The following is a 21,814-nucleotide window of genomic DNA, read 5'->3' as shown; positions in this document are numbered from 1 at the left end:
ATTGAAGATAGGTTTTAAGTAGTTTGCTTATCGAAAGTTTATCTTGAGGTCACAGTTTGTATATCCCTTGTTTCGAGATCACTTAACCCTATACATACCTACTGTTAGCATTGCAACCAGCAATCTTAGGTATATCAGATTTATCACTGAAACGAATTTTCACTCATCATCATGTGTGTGATCCTGTGATAATCTATCGAGCGTGAGAGACTAAATCTTCCGTGTATTTTGCAAAAAAAAAAAGATGGGTGTATCTGCGTATACAAATTATATTTTCGTCATGTATGATGCAATTGTGGAAATTATAAATATTTATACATTATATTTCTCGATTCCGCTTCTGCGGAGTATGAAGTATATAATCAGATGCGCCATCGTGCAGAAGTATCGTTATATCTACAACCGCCTCCACCTAACCATTACTCAGACAACTGTACTCAATCTCATGTACCTGCGCGATAAATGTGCACTCTACCCACATATGATGTATACGTGACGATCTCATTCATACAAAAAGATCTATATACAACAAATGCATGTTCCCTTATAGTCCATCATACAGATTGCATTCCTTTTCTTGATGTTGCACATTACAACGGAGTCGATAAAAATTCGTGTTTACATGTTTGCAAATGGGATTTTGTGTGCTGTGGACCTTTCGTGCCGCACCTCGTTTCTTATCTAAAGTTGTATTATTCCCTCTTGGTGGGTTCAGTGTGACTTCTATATGAAAAACCTTTCTCTTAAACTGAGTTATCTTCTATAGGTGGCATTTGACTATTATTGTTACATAATGCGACGCATTCATGCTCTGAGAGTTAATTATGGGAAGAGTTATTCGTGACACTAATTATAGGCTTATTAGTGAGTTTAGTGATTTAGATCGATGTCGACTAATATTACAGGCTTCACACTCGTCTACCAAAAAGCCAACCAGGTTTACTACTTTTTAACGATTCGCTACTATTTGGATCCTTTTTATTAGATTCGTGACTCTAAAAGCCTTTTTTGAGAATTTGCGCAAATTTAAATTCGTTGAAAGTTTAAATAAAAAAATATTCTCAAAACTTGTTAATCATCAGAACTATTTAAATAATAGAACTATTGCTAAAGTGCCCAGAACTCTTTTTAGAAATTTTGATTTTTAAAAAAAGTAGTGCTATCTTTATGTTTTTAAAAAATAGGTAGAATTACATAAAAAAAAGATTTTTAAAGCAAATAAAAGCATCGTTTGATGCTTTTTTGTAGATTAGTTGACAATCTGACCGAACTAAATCCGAACTTTGATTCACCTTTCGATTCGATTTTCGAATATTTCGAGCACTCGATATTTTTTTGGGACTTATTATAGATGAATTTTTTGATGATCATGACGTATATATAATACGCATCGGACAGACTTGAAAGGTTCCGTTATAACGGCCGTAAGAGATAGTGGAACGAAAGAAAGGAGGAGATCCAGCGAAAGAGTTTGTGAATGCGAATGGATCGCGTAGATATATAGATGATTGTTGCGGTGTTCCGTTGGTTCGATAAAATCATTCTTCAATTATTTCAAAGCAGAAGTTGTATATTTGTTTATGAATTTATACTTTTAGTTTATTATTTCAATAGACATAATATTCTAGACAATGAAAAATTGAGTTTGCATGAAGAAAGAAACTCGTTTTATGCCACCAAAGAAGTTGCATATAAATATCGGTCAAATAACGTGACTGTAGTCAAATTCCATATTATGAAATTTGTTTAGCATGTATATAATGTTTCAGTAATTTACTTCTCAAGAATATAAATACTTCCTAGATATAATACACCTGCACTGCTCATAAAAACATAATTTGTCCTTTCATCGCATTTATTCTCCAACTCGTTTCCACTTGTAATTCTAACTTTTGCTAATTTTTTTAAGTCAAATATAGAATGATAATTAACTGTAAAAAGAAATTGGACAATTACAAAAAGGGGTTTTTGAATATGAAAGTCGTATTTATAAAACAAATGATTACTCAAAGTATACTTGGTTCTGAATTAATACAATTGTTTTAATTTGATAATTTTTGTATTTTGTATATTGTATGTTGTTATTTTTCCTTTAGTGTTGTTATTTAAATTTCAATTTGAAAGAGACGTCGGGAATGATACTTTTTGTCGGGAAATTATTAAAAATAGTTTAAGTAAACTGTCTATAATGATTCAGTAATAAAGAAGCAGATGATTGCTACTTTCATTAGGTTCTTCAGTACGCTACTATTTCCTCTTGTTTGATCAGAAACAAGTTTATTGCACGAGCTTCTTTTTTTTAATCGTGATCGTAATTATTGGAATAGCCGTAGGTAACTTTACACTTGGGTATTATTTAGATAACAGACGTGTGACATACGGCTCATCTTAATCAGCATTGTACAGCCATCCATCAAACTTATTTTTATAGCTATCTTTCCATTATAGAATATCACACGCGAATAATTATTTCTGATCTTTATTAATTGCTGAACGTGACAAATATAAATATTTTCCGGATGGTAATAAATGTGTGACAAGGTTGTATTTACTTTTTTTCTCTATTGAAATCTAGGTTTGATCTATAACGGTTGCAACATTTAGAGAAATGTTCTTGATTCTTTTTCATTATTTCAATGATGAAATCTGGTTTGCCGCAGGTCAGGTGAATCAGAGGAAATTTTATTTTAATTATTGAGTGCGAAGTCTGAAGCAGAGAAACAAAAATCAAATTTTTGTGGTATTTAGTTGATATCTTTATGCAAGCATCATTATCATCATCACGAAGATATTGTTTTGGAACAGTTTATTTTTTGTTATCCCGTGACACTTTATATATATATATATATAGTAATTTCATTGTGATGCGCGGATTTCTGTGCACTTAATCTGGTTTTCTCTTTCTTGGAGGGTATCTCTCTAATTTCTCGAGGGAAATCCAAAGAATGATGATGTTGGGAAGGGGAAAAAAAAAGTCGGTCATATGTGTATAGTCAAGTTCATCTCTTATATGTATGTGTTTGTGTAAGCGCGGCGGCAAAACAACTTGAGGTTTCTTTTACCATTTAATGAATGACTGAATAATGTGAACGTAAAAACAGGAGATTGAAATATGTGAGTTTTTATATATATACCTACACACAACTTTTATATTCACCATCACAAAGAGAAGGCGAAACTCAATTTCATCGTTGTGTGTAAGTTGGGTATTTCGATGATGGTTGGCAGGACTGAGAATTTGAGGTTGATGTCCGAACTCAAACCTCGCGCCAACATTCCAATTCCCGATTCCTTGCGGTTCTTTCAATTTTTTTTTCTTCATTTCAATAGGGAAAATAAAATAATGTGTACATGTTTTGGCAGATCTTGCAGATTTAAAAGTATTTTTTGAAGTAGTTCTCAAAAGTATTTTTGAATTTTTGAAAATGTTTTTAAAAATCGTTTAAGACAAATGACAAAAAGGAATATTTTTCTACTTCTCTCGAATTGATTTAAATATTATGTATTCTGTGTGCAGGATGTTGACGGGACGGGGAAATTCTAGGATATTATTCTTTAGAGCATCGCATCGCAACAGGCATCGATGCACTTGAATGATTTTCTGTACATCCGCAATGTATTTACGCTCCGTACATAAGTCTCAAATGTTTTTATCTTTTGCATAAAGTCGATGTATATTATATGTGGTGGTGAATATCGACGACGACAAGGACGATGTGAAAGACCTCTTTGTTTACGAATCGAAACGGTATCGAATGCACGCTCAAATATAGAGATAATAAATGTGGACTGCATCTTATCGGGTCGCGACAATAACCGCACGACGCAATTTCTTCGCGATAGTGAAATTTTTTTTTTTTTTTGCTTTCCGGTTTCTTTGAATTGTGAAGAGTTTTGGTAAACATTGGCTAATTATAGTTGCACCTAGAACCAAACTAATTCAGATAAGGATGATGCTTTCAATCAGCGACGATGTTCATTGGAGTCTTTAGTCACTAATTTCACTTCGGCGGTTGAAAATAATTGTACCGGTGCTTTTCAACTTCAGGGTTGACAAGGATCAGGAAAAGTAAGAAAATGTAGAATTGATTAAAAATGGTGGAAATAATTTTGAAGAACTAAAACTTGTACAGTTTTACAGTTTGGGATAACGGAGACTTTTGATAATCGGACTTGAATCGGATTTTACTATTTTCTTGAGTTTTCTAAAAATATTAATGAATCGAGGAAGAAGGTCTAGACTCTCAGCACGAGAGAGAAGTTCATAGAACTTGTAGAGCTAAAATCGTCGTGTTCCATCTCTAATTTAGATGCTGTATTACCTACATCGTGTATGTACTATATAGTAGCGCTTTTAGAGCGTGTGTAAAAGTTTATTTTCTTTCTCTCTTCATTGCGACTTTGTGTCGAGAGAAGTACCCCTTAGTAACTAGAAGTAACAATAAGAGCTTTTGGAACGAACCGAAAAGGGGTCGTAGGATGGCACAATAATAGTTGTGCAACGGAACATTCGCGTCATCTGCTTCGCTATTAATAAAATCCAGAGGGAAGACCGCAGCTATTTCAGAAACGATATCCACAGAGCTGGGACAGAGGTCAGGTGTGAGAAAAATTAGTAGAAAAAAAGAAGGTAATTACCACAAAACTGGAAAAGAAAATTCTCTCTGGAAATATTGAAAGAAACATCTATCATTTTGGAAAAAGTGGTGTATAACTATTATTATTGTTATAGAAAATTAGTCATTCCCATTGCTCATTGTGTGTCTATGAAGACAATTATTATCTCGACAGAATTTTCTTTTTATCTTTTTAGAGTGCGTAAACAGTTAAATGCGAAAATAACAGTGCTTAAATGGCGCCGTAAAGTATCAAAGAAACCGAGAAATTCATTGCATTGAATTCTCGCCTTTCGATATTAAATTCGCATTTCTTTTTTATATGATGGGAAATTCGTGGGAAAAAAACTTGTAGTCAATTTTGCATTTGTCGAAATAATTACAGAAAAGTTAGGAATGTTTTTTGGTATTTTATAGAAATGTTTGTAGAAATTTGTTTAGTTTTTGAATTGTTTGATGATTGCAATTTTCGTTAAAGTTGTTCTTGGGACTAAATGTATAGCGTCGTCAGTTTATTGAGGATCTGACCTACTGCCTGATAAATCTGACTACAATTACCTATTCGAGGCGGGTTTGTGTATTTTTTTTTGTCGCTGGAAACATGTCCGAGAACCGTTATTCGTTTAACATATCTTATATGTAATGCAAGGCCGAACGCAAAAAGAAACTAAATTCCTTTTAAGAGTGCACACATTTTATCTAATTAAAACTACTTGTTTCGTTGATCATGCACAAGCGTAATTATTCGAAAATACAATCCATTAGCTGAACAGTTTTTTTAATGAATCCAAATTTTCCCAGGTTGGTTTTTTTTTTTTTTCAAGTAGAAAAATTTTGTTTAAACTTGAATATTGTTCTTTTATCATCAAAAAAGAAAAATACAATGCAGTAAAATTATTTTTCTATTTTTTTGTTTTTGAGAATAAAGTTTTACTGCGCAGATATCAAATTGAGACAAAAAACGAATCAAAATGTTGCTTCGCAGCACTTTTAATTCGTTTTTTGTCTCAATTTGATATCTGCAGAAAAACTTTGTTATAGGATATTTATTTGTTTGGTAGATTTGACATGCATTTATTTTTATATTATTTTTATTTATTTTGTGACAAAATAATATAGGAGAAAATAAGCATATTTAGTCCTTTTTATTAGAAAATAACTGAAAAAAACAATTTTAACAAAAAATTATTAAAAAATTATTTTATTCTAAGAAAATATTATTTTTGATTCACTTTACAATAAATGAAACATAAAATCAATCTGTTAAATTGTGGTTGCTGTCAGCGAAGCTATTTTAACAGTTGCTCAAGTCTATTTTGTGAAAATTAATTATAGATAAAGTGTTTTATTTTCGAAACATTCGCCTTCTTTGCTCCAAATATCCATTGTATATGCGGGACTGTTTCAATATTTTATTGTGTTGTAAGTGTTTAATTACTTAAATATTTCTTCTCGGTGGGAAAAATTTAATTAGCTCATAAAATTGGACCAATATCGACCCATTGTTAAAATTATTTATTATTATTCAAAGTGGCCACATGTCAGGAAAGTCAGGAAAATGGTCAAGGAAATTTAGAAAATTGAGATGATTTTTTGAGATTTATTTTCAAAAATTGCGACTTTTGTAGTGCAAAAAATAATTATAAAGAAATCTTTCAAAAATTATTTTTGAATCATTTTTCTATTTAAATTTTTGAAATATACAATTAAATAGATTTTGAAAAATTGAAATTTTGTGAAATGTAATTGAAAATAATGAATTTTTTTCAAGTATTTTGTTAGAATTTTTAAAAATCAACTTTTTGAAGAATTTTAATTGCACATTTTCATCATAATAATTGTATTATCAAAAACTTTAATTGTAAATTTTGAAAAGAATTGAATTATCTTAAATTTTATTTGCAAATTTTGAAAATAATTGAATTATTAAAAATTATAAGGAAAATTTTTGAAAGTAATTAAATTATAAAAAATTTTAATGAAATTTTTTTTTTTTTAAATTTAAAAATGAAAATGAATGAAAATTAGCTTCTAATTTTTTAAAATTCAATATTTTCAATTACATATTTCCGAAAATTCAATTTATACAAAAATTCTTTTAAGAAATTCAATTATTTTCGAAAAAATCAATTATCTTCGAACTTAAGAATAAAAACGTAGACAGTTTCAATTATTATAAAAAATTGAATTTTTGTATTGAAATAATTGAATTCTCGAAAAAATTTTTAGAAATTAGAAAATTTTTACAGAAATTATTAAAATTCATAAATTTTACTCATTTTCCGTAAACTTTCAAAAAAAAAAGAAATTTTGTAAAAAGAATTTTGTCAGGGAAAATAATTTTAATGTCAGTAAATTGTCAGGGAAATATTGATGGAAACTTGTGACCATCTTGTTATTATTATTTTTATTATATTAACAAATGAAATTATATGTTTGGTTGCGAACATTATATCCTTTTAAAATTAGAATATTGGCTAAATATTGGTCCAATATTTAAAATCAATTTCTCGCGTTAAATTTCAATTTAAAGTAAATATCCAAGAAGCGAATAAAAATTGCTATAAAATTTATCGCTGTCATAAAAAGAAATAAAGTAAACTGAAGGAGGAAATAAAAAACAAACACGTAACAAATACACATATAGAGGTAAGAAATAATTGTAACACTTTGTAATTGTGAAAAAAGTTTTCCAATGGAAAAAATTAGAATCAAAGTAAAAAAATTTTCCATCGGAAAAAATTAGAATCAGAGAAAAAAAATTTGTCATTGAAAAAGAAATTTCAATTGTATATTTGAATTTATTAATCAACTGACTTGTGGCTGGAAAAAGAAAAAAAAAATGGAAATTGATCAATATATACATAATATTAATCAATGCGTTTGTGTGGCAATGTTTCTTGATCGAGCAAGAAAATATCGATCAGGGTGGCGGAAACCAGCTCTCGCAGAAACCGTTTAAAGCTCGATTATATGGTACGACCGTGGTATCTTTCGCTGCGGGCATTGATACGGGTTTTAACTTTCCCGAGGCGGAAGGTCGTGGCCGAAGTAACGGGGCACACGATCTTCCATACAAATTCCATCGACATCAATATTTTATATAAAATAATACACGTTGCTTTTTCTTTTTTTTTCTTTTTTTCTTTCTTTTCAAAAATTATCGCAATTTTATTTGTTTTCTAAATCGTTATACTTTCATTCTCCTATTAATGTATCCATAGGGCTCGAACTAGGTCCGTAAATCTCGTAAAAGTCCGTGAAAGTCAATTTTTTTGAAAAAAGGTCCATAAAGTCCGTAATTTGATACGAAAAAAGACGAATTTCACTATATAATTTGGAGAATTTTAGAGAAATTACAAATGATTGCAGAAATTCAATTATTTTCGAAAGTAATAAAATTCTTCGCAGAAATTCAATTATATGTTCAAAAATTTATAAAAATTCTCGTTAAAATTTCAATTATTTTGAGAAATAATAAAATTCTTCGAAATTCAATTATTTTCAAAAATTTTAATAAAATTCTTGGCAAAATTTCAATTATTTCCAAAAATTTTCCTTAATTCATAATGATTTTCAATATCTAGTATTTTAATAAAATTTTCCAAAAAAATTCAATTATTTAAAAAAAATGTAAAAGAATTCTACGCGAAACATTTAATTATGTATTTTCATAAAATAATAATAATAATATCACAGGAATTCAATTATTTACAAATTTTTCAGAAATTTCTTCGCAATCATTCAATTATTTTCATAAATACATAATACAATTTTAACAGGGAATCAATTATTTTTGTAAAAAATAATAAAATTCTTTTTAGGAATTCAATTATATTTTCATAAATAATTCAATTATCTTCAGAAATAATTAAAATCTTCTCCAAAATTCAATTATGTTCAAAACATTTACAAAATTCGCATCAAAATTTCAATTATTTGCAGAAAGAATTAAATTCTTCTCCGAAATTCAATTATTTTCCAAAATTTTAATAAAATTCCAGGCAAAATTTAAATTATTTCCAAAAGTTTTCCTCAATTCATAATGATTTTCAATATCTAGTATTTTAATAAAATTTTCCAAAAAAATTCAATTATTTAAATAAAATTTAATAAAATTCTGCGCAAACCTTTAATTATTTTCATAAAATATTAAAAATTTCACAGGAATTCAATTATTTACAAATTTTTTATAAATTTCTTCTCAATCATTCAATTATTTTCATGAATAATAAAATTTTTTACAAAGATTCAAATATTTTCAAATTTTTTTTAAAAATTCTCGTCAAAATTTCAATTATTTTTAAAAATAATAAAAATTCTTCTCCAAAATTCAATTATTTTAATAAATTTTAACAAAAATTGTGCAAAAAAAATTCAATTAAATTGATAAAATTCTTTATGAGATTTCAATTTTGAACAACAATGATTTATTCAATAAATTATTTATTTTTGTATTTAAATATATAATTCTCGTAGAAATTTGTATAGTAATTGAATATTGAAAGCAATATAGCGTGAATTTTAAGAAATAATTTAAATTTTGAAATCAATTTTTTTGAAAAAGATTAATTGCGAATTCTTTTGAAATTATTTAAAGTTTTTATTTTCTGGTACGTATTTAATTGAAGAATTTACGAATAATTGGAATTTCGTAAAATTGAATATATTGTAAACAAATAGATTTGAAAATTGTCCTGATGTATAAAAAAATAATTTTTTTTTAATTAAAGAAGAAAGAAATTAAAAAAAAATTGATAGATAAAAATGCAATGTATATTATTTATTTTATTTTATTCCAGAGAGCATTTTTCAGGATATAAGATACCTGATTGTTCTTTTAGCCGCACGTTAGAGTGTCTCATTAAAACACTGGTTCTTAACCGAGGCATTGTGTACACAATGCATTTAGATACATAAGGTCGAAGCAGCTCTCACCTTCTTTCAGTTTAGAATAGATGTTAGAATGTATACTGTAAAGTGACTTGATAAGTAACCTGTTTTCATTATTTATCTCCGCACATATTCCATTGAGCCCTTAACTCTCTTTATAGAGATATACAATTGTCACACCTGCGCAAGACAAACATTTTATTTCAATTGCCATGTACAATTCTCGTTGCGCGATTAAATTTACAATTTGAGATTTCATTTTCTCAATCTTATCAATATTATAGAAATATTCGCAATTAATTTCAAGTAGTATCAGTTGACATGCAGTTTTGCTTTTAACAGTTAAGAAATTAATATTATGATTGTGTATAGCAACTATTTATGACCGCAGATAAATTTTATCGAAAATATGACCCACATGGTTTGAACGTTCAAATGAACGAATATTTTTTATTAAAAATAATAATAAATAAGAATTTCATTTTTTAATTCAAGAAATTATTTTTTAATACCACAGTTTTTCTAAGGATATAAAATTGAGATAGAAAACGTATCAAAACTTTGCATTGTAACAATTGTTTAAGCCTTTATTCCGTTAAACTTTTTCAATAAAAATTATTTTTCAATTTACAAAATTAAGCAGAATTTTTTAATGAAGAAAAGAGTGACACAAACATAAGCTTGAAATACACTATTCTTCTTAGGTACCTTTCTGAAGAAAGGTACTAAGGTATTAATTAATTCGAATTTTTTAGAAACGGAATAAAAGTTTGGAAATATTATTTTTGGTTTTTTTCAGAATTTTTTTGTTTAAATAGTAGAATGTCGGTCAATAGTGTATAAACTTTTTGAGAGATATTTTTACAAGAGGAAGTGGTATCATTCCGTTTTCGTGACACTTGTATTATTTTGTGTTGAAAGAGAGAAAATTCTGGCATTTTTCCCATTTGGAAACTTCTTCACGGTGCACTGACCTGAAAAATTAAACTCATCTCAATCGTCATACACACTGATTTTTTTCATTTTTTTTTATCAAAAAATAATAGTGTATGAAATACAATTAATGTTCGTATGAAAAATAATGGCTTTGTTTACAAAGCTTGGATTTCTTTTCTATTTTATTTTTATTCGAAAATTTTTTTATTTTATTTATAAGTAACGATAAATAATAAAGAAAAATAGATAAATAATCTTTAACGTCCTAGATCTTTTATAAAATATAAATATATTAATAAATTAAATATAAAAAAGGCCTTTATTTGTCTTATTTTTGTTAAAGTTTTTTTTTGAAATTTCTAAAAGTTTTAAAACAGTTTTTTTTTACTTTTAAAAAAAAGTCGAGTTTTATTAGTATTTTTTACGACATAATTAATAGAAAAAATTGGCCTAACTCTATATAACAATAATTGGAAATTGCCAATTATAATTAAAAAATTGCCTTTTTCTCTGAAGAACGTCTTTTTTCTGGTTATACGCAATTAAATTATTATTATCGGAGAATTTTGAGAATTAGTGAGAAAAGGAAACTTATTGCATAATATAGTAACAAGTTTTTCTATCGCGTGAAGTTTGTATTGCAATAATACTTTGAGAAAATTAAAAGCGTCAAACGAGACAATTAATTGGTGATTGTATAAGGAATTTTTTTTTTACGCGTTAACGTAATGTTATAATAATTTAAGAATCGAAGAAATGCATCTTTTGAAATGCCATCATGCTTTATTGAAGCGAATCAAAGGGACTTATTTTGCAATAATTATTCAACATTTTTGTTTGTTTTTTTAAATTTTGTCTCTCTCTCCCTCTCTCTCTCAATTATTCGAAAATGACATCACGGTTACTAAAAGTATTGAATTGGTTCGAATTGATATCAAATCACAAATTTATTTAAATTTTTTAGTATCAATTTGATACTTTTAAGAAAACGGTATTAAGACGAAAAAAACTTTTCGATTTATTTTCAAAAATTGAGACTTTTTCGACTTGGACAAAAAATAGGGGAAAAAAAAGTTATTTTTGATTTTTCGTTTCTAAAAGCGTTAAAGAGGACTTCAACCGGACAAATGACATAAAATAAATTGAGACGACATCGTACGACAGAATTACGATAATTTTTTAATAGAAATTTATTGACATTATATCAATCATGTTTTATTTGCGCTTCAAATGCCAAAAGGCATCATCAATACACTTGTTGTAATAATTGGTTCATTATATTTTCACTCACCTCTCATCCTTTGCTTTGATAGATCAATTTGAACAGAATTCTAATTATTTTATCCGCACTAGCTTTTTTTTCTTCTTTAAATTTTTTGACACGCGTAAAAAACTGGTTACAATTTTTATTCTTATCATTATTCAATTAGAGAATATAGTGATTAAAATAGCGACCGTGAATAATTAACGGAATGTTTTTATCAGTTTTTTAATTTAAAAATAAAATCAAAGTTGCCACATGTCAGGAAATTCAGAGAAAGAAGAATTGGTCAAAGAAATCAGGGAAAATTCAGGGATTTTTTTTTTTTTATTAAAGTACTGTGAAAAAGTGGAATTTTTGAGAAATTACAAATGATAGCAGATATTCAATTATTTTCAAAAGTAATAACATATTCTTCGCAAAAATACAATTATGTTCAAAAATTTTTAAAAATCCTCGTAAAAATTTCAATTATCTTTAATAATAATAAAATTCTTCTTCAAAATTTAATTATTTAAAAAAATTTTTATAAAATTCTTGGCAAAATTTCAATTATTTTCAAAAATTTTACTTAATTCAATTTTTTTCAATATGTAGATAAAATTTAATAAAATTTTTCAAAAGAATTCAATTATTTATAAGAAATTTAATAAAATTCTGCGCAAAACTTTAATTATTTTCATAAAATAATAAAAATTTCACAGGAATTCAATTATTTACAAATTTTTTATAAATTTCTTCGCAATATTCAATTATTTTCATAAATAATAAAATGTTTTACAGAGATTTAATTACTTTAATGAATAATAAAACTAATAATAATTGAATATTAAAACTATTAAAGCATGGATTTTTAAAAATATAATTGAATTTTGAAAATGTTTCAAATTAAAATCTTTGAAAAATTGAATTTTTCATATTTTTAACTGACAATTCTGTAGAATTAATTTTTTTTTGAAAAAGTTTAATTGAATTTTTTTTTGAAATTATCTATTTCAAGTTTTTATTTTCGAAATATTTAATTGAAGAATTTCTAAATAATTGATGAAATTTTGTAAAATTGAATTGTAAACAAATGGATTTAAAAATTCTCAAGGAACTTTTGCAAAAATTATTTAAAATAATTGATGTAATTGAATTCGTTCGAAGAATTTTAATAAAAATATTTGAATTAGCATTTTATTATTTATGGTAATAATTGATTTCTCTTGAAAAATTTATTAAAATATTTGAAAATAATTGAATTTCTGTGAAAAATTCTAATATTTTTGTAAATAATTGAATTCTTCCAAAGAAATTTTAGAAAAACATTTTTTTTAATAAATAATTTTTTCAAGGAATTGAAATTAAATTTTTGAAGAATAATTACATTTTTTGAGCAATTCTTGTAAAATTTTATTAAAATAAAAATAATGGAAATCCTGCGATGAAAATAATTGAATAGTTGCTAAGATTTTTATTAAAATTTTCAAAAAAAAAATTGAATTCCTGAGAAGAATTTTATTATTTATGAAAATAATTGAATAATTATTGCCAACGATTTTATTAGAATTTTTTCAAATAATTGAATTCACGTGAAAATAATTTAATTTTCTTTTTATCTTCATGTTTTATAATAATATTCTTATGGAATTTTTGGATCAGAAGAATTGATTATGTTTTATAATAAATATATTCTTATAAGTGGTTGAATTTCATAAAGGTTTGAATTTGAAATTTTTTGAATCTATTTAATTCCTATGGAGTAATAATAATATTAAATATTTAAAAAAAAAATAATTTATTGATGTTTTCGAATATTTTTAATTTTTTACAATTGAAAAATTTCGTAAATAAATGTAATTCTCCTGAAGGAAAAATCTTGAAGAAATATGCGGTTGAAGTTGAAAAGATTGAAAGGAAAAAATATTTTTTATTTGATTTTCAAAATAAAAAATGGAGATTTCGATTTTTCATAAAAAAATTGTATTTTTTTGATTCTTTTATGATTTTTAACAGCTTTGGTTATTTATGTATTTTCTATTTTGTCAGTATTTTGATTTGGTTGCAATATCCTGAGTTTATGCGACTGAAAAAATATAGTGCAAATATGTGACGTAAATTTTGAAAATGTATATTTGCGCATCTGTATCGCAGTCTAGTGATAATAAATATAATGAATATATACTGGCCGATTAAATTGGTGATGTGCGCGGCTCTAGGTAAATAGGCATAAATTGATTACGTCGCAGTTTGTTCTTGTTGATTCTGCGTGTATATATACGTGATATAATCCTGGGAGACGAAAAGCTTATTTCGTATAAGGAGATTCATTGGATTTATAAACTCTCGCTCCCACGCTTAAACACAATATTACCTTGTAAATCGCCCACTCATCAAGTCCTATTATTATTCTACCATTTGCTTTCAAATATTCGAGTCTGGTATTTGACTTGAGTTTAATTAAATTTCTTTTAACTTCTCGTGAATATCAATTTCTCGTCCTCATCTCTTTTCTCGATTTTTATCTCACGCTGATATTGATGTCTTATTTATTTACTTCTTACCGATTCTTACACGAAAATTAATTTTTCGAACATTTTCTATATATTTATACAGAGTTTTTCTAAGGATATCAAAAGTGTTGCCTCGTTTTTTGTCTCAATTTGATATCCGTAGAAAAACTTTGTAGCCAAATTTGTTTAGCTATTAAGCAATGTTTCTAAGAAACGAAAACAATGAAAATGGCTTCGATTTATTTTATTTCGGGTTCAAATTTGTTATTTTTTACTAATCGTCTATTAAGTAACAGCTTCTTAAAAATTTACAAAAATTAAACGAGATATGAATTTAATTTTAGAACAATATAATTTTTGTTCGGTTTTGTTTCTTAAAACATTGCGGACTTTGCAGCAGCATCAAAAGAAGGATAATCTCCTTTTTGATGATGCTGAAATCTGCAATTTAATTATTTCCAAATAATTATTGTATTTTTTTTTAACTTATTGTTTTTTCTTGTTTCAGTTTTTACAAAATTTGGGAAAAGTCGACAGAACTGCCGATGACATATTCGACGAGCATCTTCTTAATTTTACGAGACAACAATATGCAGCAACTAGGCTTCAAAAGGAATTCAATAATTATATCAGATGTGTTCGAGGTGAGTTTAAAATTCAAAAAAATTATTTGCAAATATTAAAAATTCTCAAAATTTTCACAAAATTAGGTTTAGTATTTTTTTTAATATTGTACGTAATTTAAAAAATAGACAAATTTGACTATTTGCGAAAAATTCTAATAATTTAAATTATTATTTTTTTTCAAAAATTAATAAAAAGAAGAACAAAACTTGTAGCATTATAAGAAATAAAAATTCTATTCTAATAAAAAGAAGATAAGTTTAAGAAAAATAAGAAGAAAAATAAAATCATTTTATATAATGAAAAGAATTAATTTAATATAATTTAAAAAATTTTTAATATAAATAAATATAAAAATATAAATTGAAAAAATGGGTTAGATAATAATTGTATAAATGAATCCGTAATGAGGATAATTTTGAGAGGATGCTGAATATAAAATTGCATATATAGTGCGCGTGCAAGATGAGAGTATTTTTATAGAGTGAGACAAAAGGCATTTTTAACACGGTCATAAAATGAAACACGAGTCAATTATTGACGTGTATATAGACGTAAAAAAGGTGTACAACCTTGCGTTACCGTGACCCTTTTCACAGGAGAAACTTTTATGTGCGCATAAGGTTGAATTATTTCGCATATACAATTAAATACATATATATAATTATGTATCTTTATCTTTTTATTCGAAAATGACACTTCAACAGAAACAGAAATAAAGAAGGATTAATAATAATAATAAAAAGAACAATAATGAAAATAGTAATAATAATAAGGATAATAATAATAATAAAAGGAACAATAATAAAAATAGTAATAATGATAATGATAACAACAATAAAAATAATAATAATAATAATGATAATAATAATAAAAATAGTAATAATAATAATTATAATAATAATAAAAATAACAATAATAAAAATAGTAATAATAATAATGCCAAAAGAGTCTTATGGGCATTTTTCTGCGTATTTGAAATTAATAATTTTCTTTTTATTATCATTTTATTACTACTGTCTATTAAAAAAAGATCACGAGCAAATTGACATATTATTAAATGCGATTTGCATCAGTGCGTGAATAGCGCGAGGTCACTTTTTTGACCGAATTTGTACTTGCCTTGAATTTTATACAAAAAAAGAGAGAAATACTTGTTTTAGAATAATTTGATATGATTTTATTTTATTTTATATCGAAATTTTATGAATTACTGTTTTTTTTTATTAATTATTTATTAAATTAATAATGTGTTCATTCAGTCATTTATTTATTCATTTACCTTAAAAATGCAAAAAATAATTGCTATTAATTTACCTTAAAAATGCAAAATGTAATTACTATTAAATTCGATCGATTATTTAAATATTGAATAAATAATTAAAACATAATTATTATTTAATAATTAATATTTAATTATTATTCAATATTTAATGAAGATAAATCATCTTTCGCAAGTTTTGAACATTCAGATGAACGAAATATTTCTTATTAAAAATATTTTCGTACTGATTGCAATGGAAATTTAAAAATTCAAATTCTACATTTAGAAATTATGTAAAAATTAACTTTTTTGATATAGTGAGGCGAAAATTGTAATAAAGATTTAATTTGAAGAAGAAATAAATAAATTTCTCATAACTTTAGGATAAAATTCACAGCAGAAACAAAAGAGACAATAAATTTTTCATCTTCTTTTTTTATTACCGCAAAGTGTCGTAGTTAAATATTTGAATCTCATAAGCAAATAAAATTTTCAACCTCGAATTTATATTTTTTCTAATTTTTTAGACTTTTTAAATTTTTCTTTTCGCAAAGAATCTTCTTCTTCTTCTTCTTTGCAAATATTGTATTTAAAATATGGAAATTTTCAAAATAGCGGGAAATAAATTTCTTATATTATGGGAATAAGATTTTTTAAATGAATAATGCGCAGGAAGTAGAGGTAGAAATAAATAATAATAAATAAAATAAATAATCACTAAGTTCTTAGATTTTAAATTGTCTATGTTTCTTTCTGATAACAAAATTAGATTCTATATTAAAAAAAATTCTCATGATACACAATTTTTGAACGTTCAAATGAACGAAATATTTTTTATTAAAAATATTTTCATAAATTATTGATTATAATGAAATTAAAAAAATTCAAATTCCACTGTTAGAAACTTAAAAAATTGAATTTTATTTCTAGTGATGGAAAATTATTGTAATAAAATTTTAATTTGAGCTAGAAATAAATAAATTTCATTCATTTGAACGTTCAAAACTTAATTAGGACAATAAATTGTCAAATTATAATATTTCATTTAATAAATTAGGATTTCGTTTTATATTTTGTAAAATATTTAAAAATTGTTTTTTAATTCAGCTTTTTTATTTTTAATTATATATTTTCTGCCTTAAGTTTGCGACGAGTGTATATAAATATATATTCTGTCACATAAACTGTTTCTTTTTATAGAAATATTATATACGTATTTTCTTAGTGAAAAGAACTCAGGTTTCCATTGTAACAAAGTTCAAAAGTATCATTTATTCCTTTTTTTCCTTTTCTTTTTATTCTACAGACAAGTCATAAGTCATTTGAAATCTGTCTAATATGTATTTTACAAAACTTTTCATTATGTAATTTAATTATACCTGTACGCGCATAATTTATTATTATTATTATTATTATTAATATTATTTTTCTCTGCTATTTTTGAATATTTTCCACTGCTACTATTATTATTATTATTACTCTCTAAATTCAAATTAGTAAAAATGTTTACTAATTTTAATTATTGACTGACTTTTTGCTTTTCAATTAGTAAATTTTACTGATTAATAGCAATTTCTACCAATTTATTAGTAAAATTTATGTAATTTAATAATAATAATTAATTATAAGATATTTTCTTATTATACATTTTTTTTTATATTAATAAAGAGTATTTTTTGTAAACCCGTTTATGCTGAATAAATAATAAAAAAATTTACTAATTCAAAAGCAAAAAGTCAATCACTAATTCAAATTAGAGTTTACTAATTCGAATTTAGAGAGTAATATTATTATTTTATTAATAAATTTTTTTTTAATTTTTTAAATTGAGTTGCATTTTGATGACAGGTTTGATTGTAAGATTGTATATTTAAAAGATAGAAAATATTGATTCGGTATTGTTTATATAAACAGAAGAAAAGACAAAATTTCTCCTATATAAGTAGAAAAGTTAAAAAAAAAGTAAGAGTTCAGTTTAGTTTAAAAATAATTGCATAAATAAAAACAAATAATTTGTTTTTATTTATGCAATTCTTAAATAATGCAGGGTATTTACATTTTTTTACAGTCGCAGTGATAAAAGTTTGATACATAATGACGAAAATGAAAAGGATTATTTACTTTTTTTGAAATGCAAAATGTTTTGAAATAAAAATGACTTTAAAAAACACTTCCTCGACCTTCGTTGTTTGTGCTGAAAGTTTTATTGTCTGAAACATAACTTTGTAATTTACTTTGTAACTTTTTACTCCTGTATATAATTTATTCACTTTTACAAGTGTTTGTCTTATCGTAACAGGTGAATGCACTTTGTCAGTTGTCTGTGTATATACAAAAGTAGGTCAAGAAAGTGATTCTTTTCCTGTCTCGCACACACACACACAAACACGTTTGGAAAAAAAATAAAATAAATAAATTTTTAATTTTTCTTGATAAAAAAATAACTGTGATGCGCTCCGAAAGAAAGGTACCTTAAATTTTTTGCACAGGTGCGCTTTCTTCGGAGCGCGTTTCATTCTATAAAAGTAATACTCTATTTCAGTAAAAAGAAAAAAGTGTAATTTAAATTTAAATTAAATTTAAAAATTAGGTTTTTAAATAATATTTTGAAAAATTTATTTTAAATAATTTTAAATAATTGTAAACGATTTATTTTAAAATTTAAATTTTATTATTGAAGCATTTAAATTGAGTTTTTTCTGGTATTTTTTTTTTTGCGAGATGAATTGTGGAGAGATCTATCATATCGTTTAATCAATGTTATTAAATATTTACGTCGTTTCTTATACTGTATAGTCTCTCTTTCTCTCTCTTCTTGGTAATTCGCGACATTTGCACTGGCGTTTAAAGGGCAAATTGTTGTGCAATTGGTAATATATTTTCACTTATGATTCCAGCGGTGCAGGCAGCATCCAAGACGCTTATGGACTCCTTGAATGAAATCTACGAAAGCCAATGGACTGGGCACGATCTTCTCTACGTACAAGCACAGAATCTCGACATGCTGTGGCAAGACTTCACTCACAAATTGGCCGATCAAGTGCTCTTACCTTTAAACACGTATCAAAGTCAGTTTCCAGAAATGCGGGTAAGATATGAGGATTTTTTTTTATTTTCAATTCAATTATGATCTATTTGTTTATTCCAGTCTCGCACTCATCTATACTAAAACCTATTATTTACAATTTTTTTACGTTATGCTACTATTTGGGTACTATTTTTAGATTTCAGCCAATAAAAGCTACTATTTCTGTTTATTTTTTAGAATTTCCACTACTTTAAATTCGATAATACTAGAAATCAAAAAACTATTCGAAAAAATTGTAATCAAATTCTTTAAAACGATTTAATTATTTTCAAAATTTCCACAGGAATTCAATTAATTTAGAATAGTATATCCAAAGGATTTTCGAAAAAATCAAATAGTTAACAAAATTTTTAAACAATTCTTCACAATAATTTAATTACTTTCACTAATGATAAGATTTTTTATGGAAATTCAATTTTTTAGAAAAATTTTTGATAAAATTCTAAGCAAGAATTCAATTATTTTCATAAATAAGAAAACTCATCGAAGAATTTCAATTATTTTTAAATACTATTTTAAATTATTTAATCGAGAAATTCAATTATTTTCACAAAAAAAGTTTTCCACAAGATTTCAATTATTTAAAATAAAATTTTCATAATTTATTATATTTCGAAAAAATGAATTATTTAAAATAATAATTATTTATAAAATTCTTATTAAGAATTCTTTTATTTAAAAAAAAAACAAAATTCTTCACACAAATTCAATTCTTTTTAAACAAATTTAATAAAATGTTTCGAAATAATTCAATTATTTTCATAAATAATAAAATTCTTCTTCAAAATTCAATTATTTTCAAAAAAATTTAATAAATTTCTACGCAAATATTTCATTATTTTCATAAATAATAAAAATTTCGCAAACATTTCATTATTTTTATAAATAATGAAAATTTCATAAGAATTCAATTATTTACAAATTGTTCATAAATTTCTTCGGAATAATTCAATTATTCTTCGCAGAAATTCAATTATGTTGAAAAACTTTAATAAAATTCTGGTCAAAATTTCAATTATTTTTATAAATAATAAAATTCTTCTCCGAAATTAAATTATTTTTAAAAATTTTGATGAAATTCTTGGAAAAATTCAAATTATTTTCCTTAATTCAATGATTTTTAATATCTACTATTTTAATAAAATATTCCAAAAAAACTATATTTCAAAAAAATGTTAATAAAATTTTACGCAAAAATTAAATTTTTTTCATAAATAATAAAAATGTCACAAGAAGTCAATTATTTACAAATTTTTTAAATAAATTTCTTAGCAATAATTCTATTATTTTCATAACTAATAAAATTCTTCACAGAAATTTAATTTAAAAAATTAATAAAATTCTCGTCAAAGTTTTAATTATTTTCATAAAGTATAAAACTCTTCTCCGAAATTCAATTATTTTAAAAAATTTTAATAAAATTCTTGCAAGATTTCGATTATTTTCACAGGAATTCAATTATTTACTATTTTTTTTATAAATTTCTTCCCAATAATTCCATTATTTTCATAAATAACAAAATTCATTGCAAGATTTCAATTATTTTTAATACAATTTTACAAGAATTGCTCGAAAAATGTAATTAGTTTTACAAATTTAATTTTAATTTCTCGAAAAAATCAATTATTTAAAAAAATGTTTTTTTTAATTATTTAGATGGATTCAATTATTTACATAAATAATTCTTCGAAAGAAGTTAATTATGTCGATAAATAACAAAATTTTCCCCGAAAATTCAATTATTTTGAGGGATTTCAATAAAATTCTTTGCAAAATTCAATTATTTCCATAAATAACAATAATCATCACAAGAATTCAATTATTTTTAAAAGCAATAAATTTCTTTTTGAAAATTCAATTATTTAAAAAATTCTAATAAAATCGTTCGCTAATTTTTTAATATTTTTTTATTACATTTTTTTAGTTTGAAAGCTACTTTTTACTTTTTGCTAAAATCAGTTATCGAGTGCGAAGTCTGAAGTTGTTAAAACAATATTTTGATATTGAAAAGTTTACTTTTCAATTTACTTTGAATTTATTATTTTGCTTTATTTGAATAGAAAAAAGTTGACAAACGAGGACGAAAGTTGGTGGATTACGATAGTCAAAGGCACGCCTTCCAGTCACTGCAAAGTAATCCAAAGAAAAGGGACGAGCTAAAAGTCACTCGGGGCAAGGAGCTCTTGGACGAAGCTAAAAGAACCTATGAACAATTAAACTCCGAGTTGCACGACGAATTGCCAGCTCTCTACGATTCACGTGTACTTTTTCTGGTCACTAATCTTCAAACTCTTTTCGCAGCGGAACAAGTTTTTCATGCCGAAAGTGCTAAGGTACGAAACTTAATATTATGGTTTTGCAATTTTATATCTTATACTTGGAAAAATTGCGTAAATTTAATTCTCTCATTTTATAATGAGACCAAGTTGTTTTAATGTTTCTTAATTTATTATTTTTTTTCTTAATTATTTTCATTTCAATTATTTATTTTTATTATGATGATAATTATTATTATTTATATTAATATAAATAATAATAATTTATATCAAAAGTGGAATTAAATAATTATTATTGTAATAATTAATTAAGATTAATTATTATTATCTATTATTATTTTTTATTATTATTTTTATTATT

The 21,814-nt window shown here is 24.8% G+C and overlaps 1 protein-coding gene across 3 annotated transcripts in view; it reads left to right on the top strand.

Annotated features, from left to right (window-relative positions):
- The window catches only part of LOC122509009 (myc box-dependent-interacting protein 1), a 43,155-nt gene that overhangs the window by 16,162 nt on the left and 5,179 nt on the right, over positions 1-21,814 (top strand). For all 3 annotated transcript variants that reach the window (XM_043622740.1, XM_043622738.1, XM_043622739.1), the window contains exons 2-4: positions 14,710-14,845; positions 18,987-19,177; positions 21,238-21,510. In XM_043622740.1, the coding sequence (XP_043478675.1) occupies positions 14,710-14,845; positions 18,987-19,177; positions 21,238-21,510 (600 nt within the window). The remainder of the gene's footprint in view (positions 1-14,709; positions 14,846-18,986; positions 19,178-21,237; positions 21,511-21,814) is intronic.

This window comes from Leptopilina heterotoma, unplaced genomic scaffold (assembly GCF_015476425.1).
Source record: "Leptopilina heterotoma isolate Lh14 unplaced genomic scaffold, ASM1547642v1 Lhet_59, whole genome shotgun sequence".
In the NCBI taxonomy this organism is placed as follows: Eukaryota; Metazoa; Arthropoda; class Insecta; order Hymenoptera; family Figitidae; genus Leptopilina; species Leptopilina heterotoma.
The sequence above is the reverse complement of the archived record's forward strand: the minus strand, read 5'-3'. Positions and strand labels throughout refer to the sequence as shown.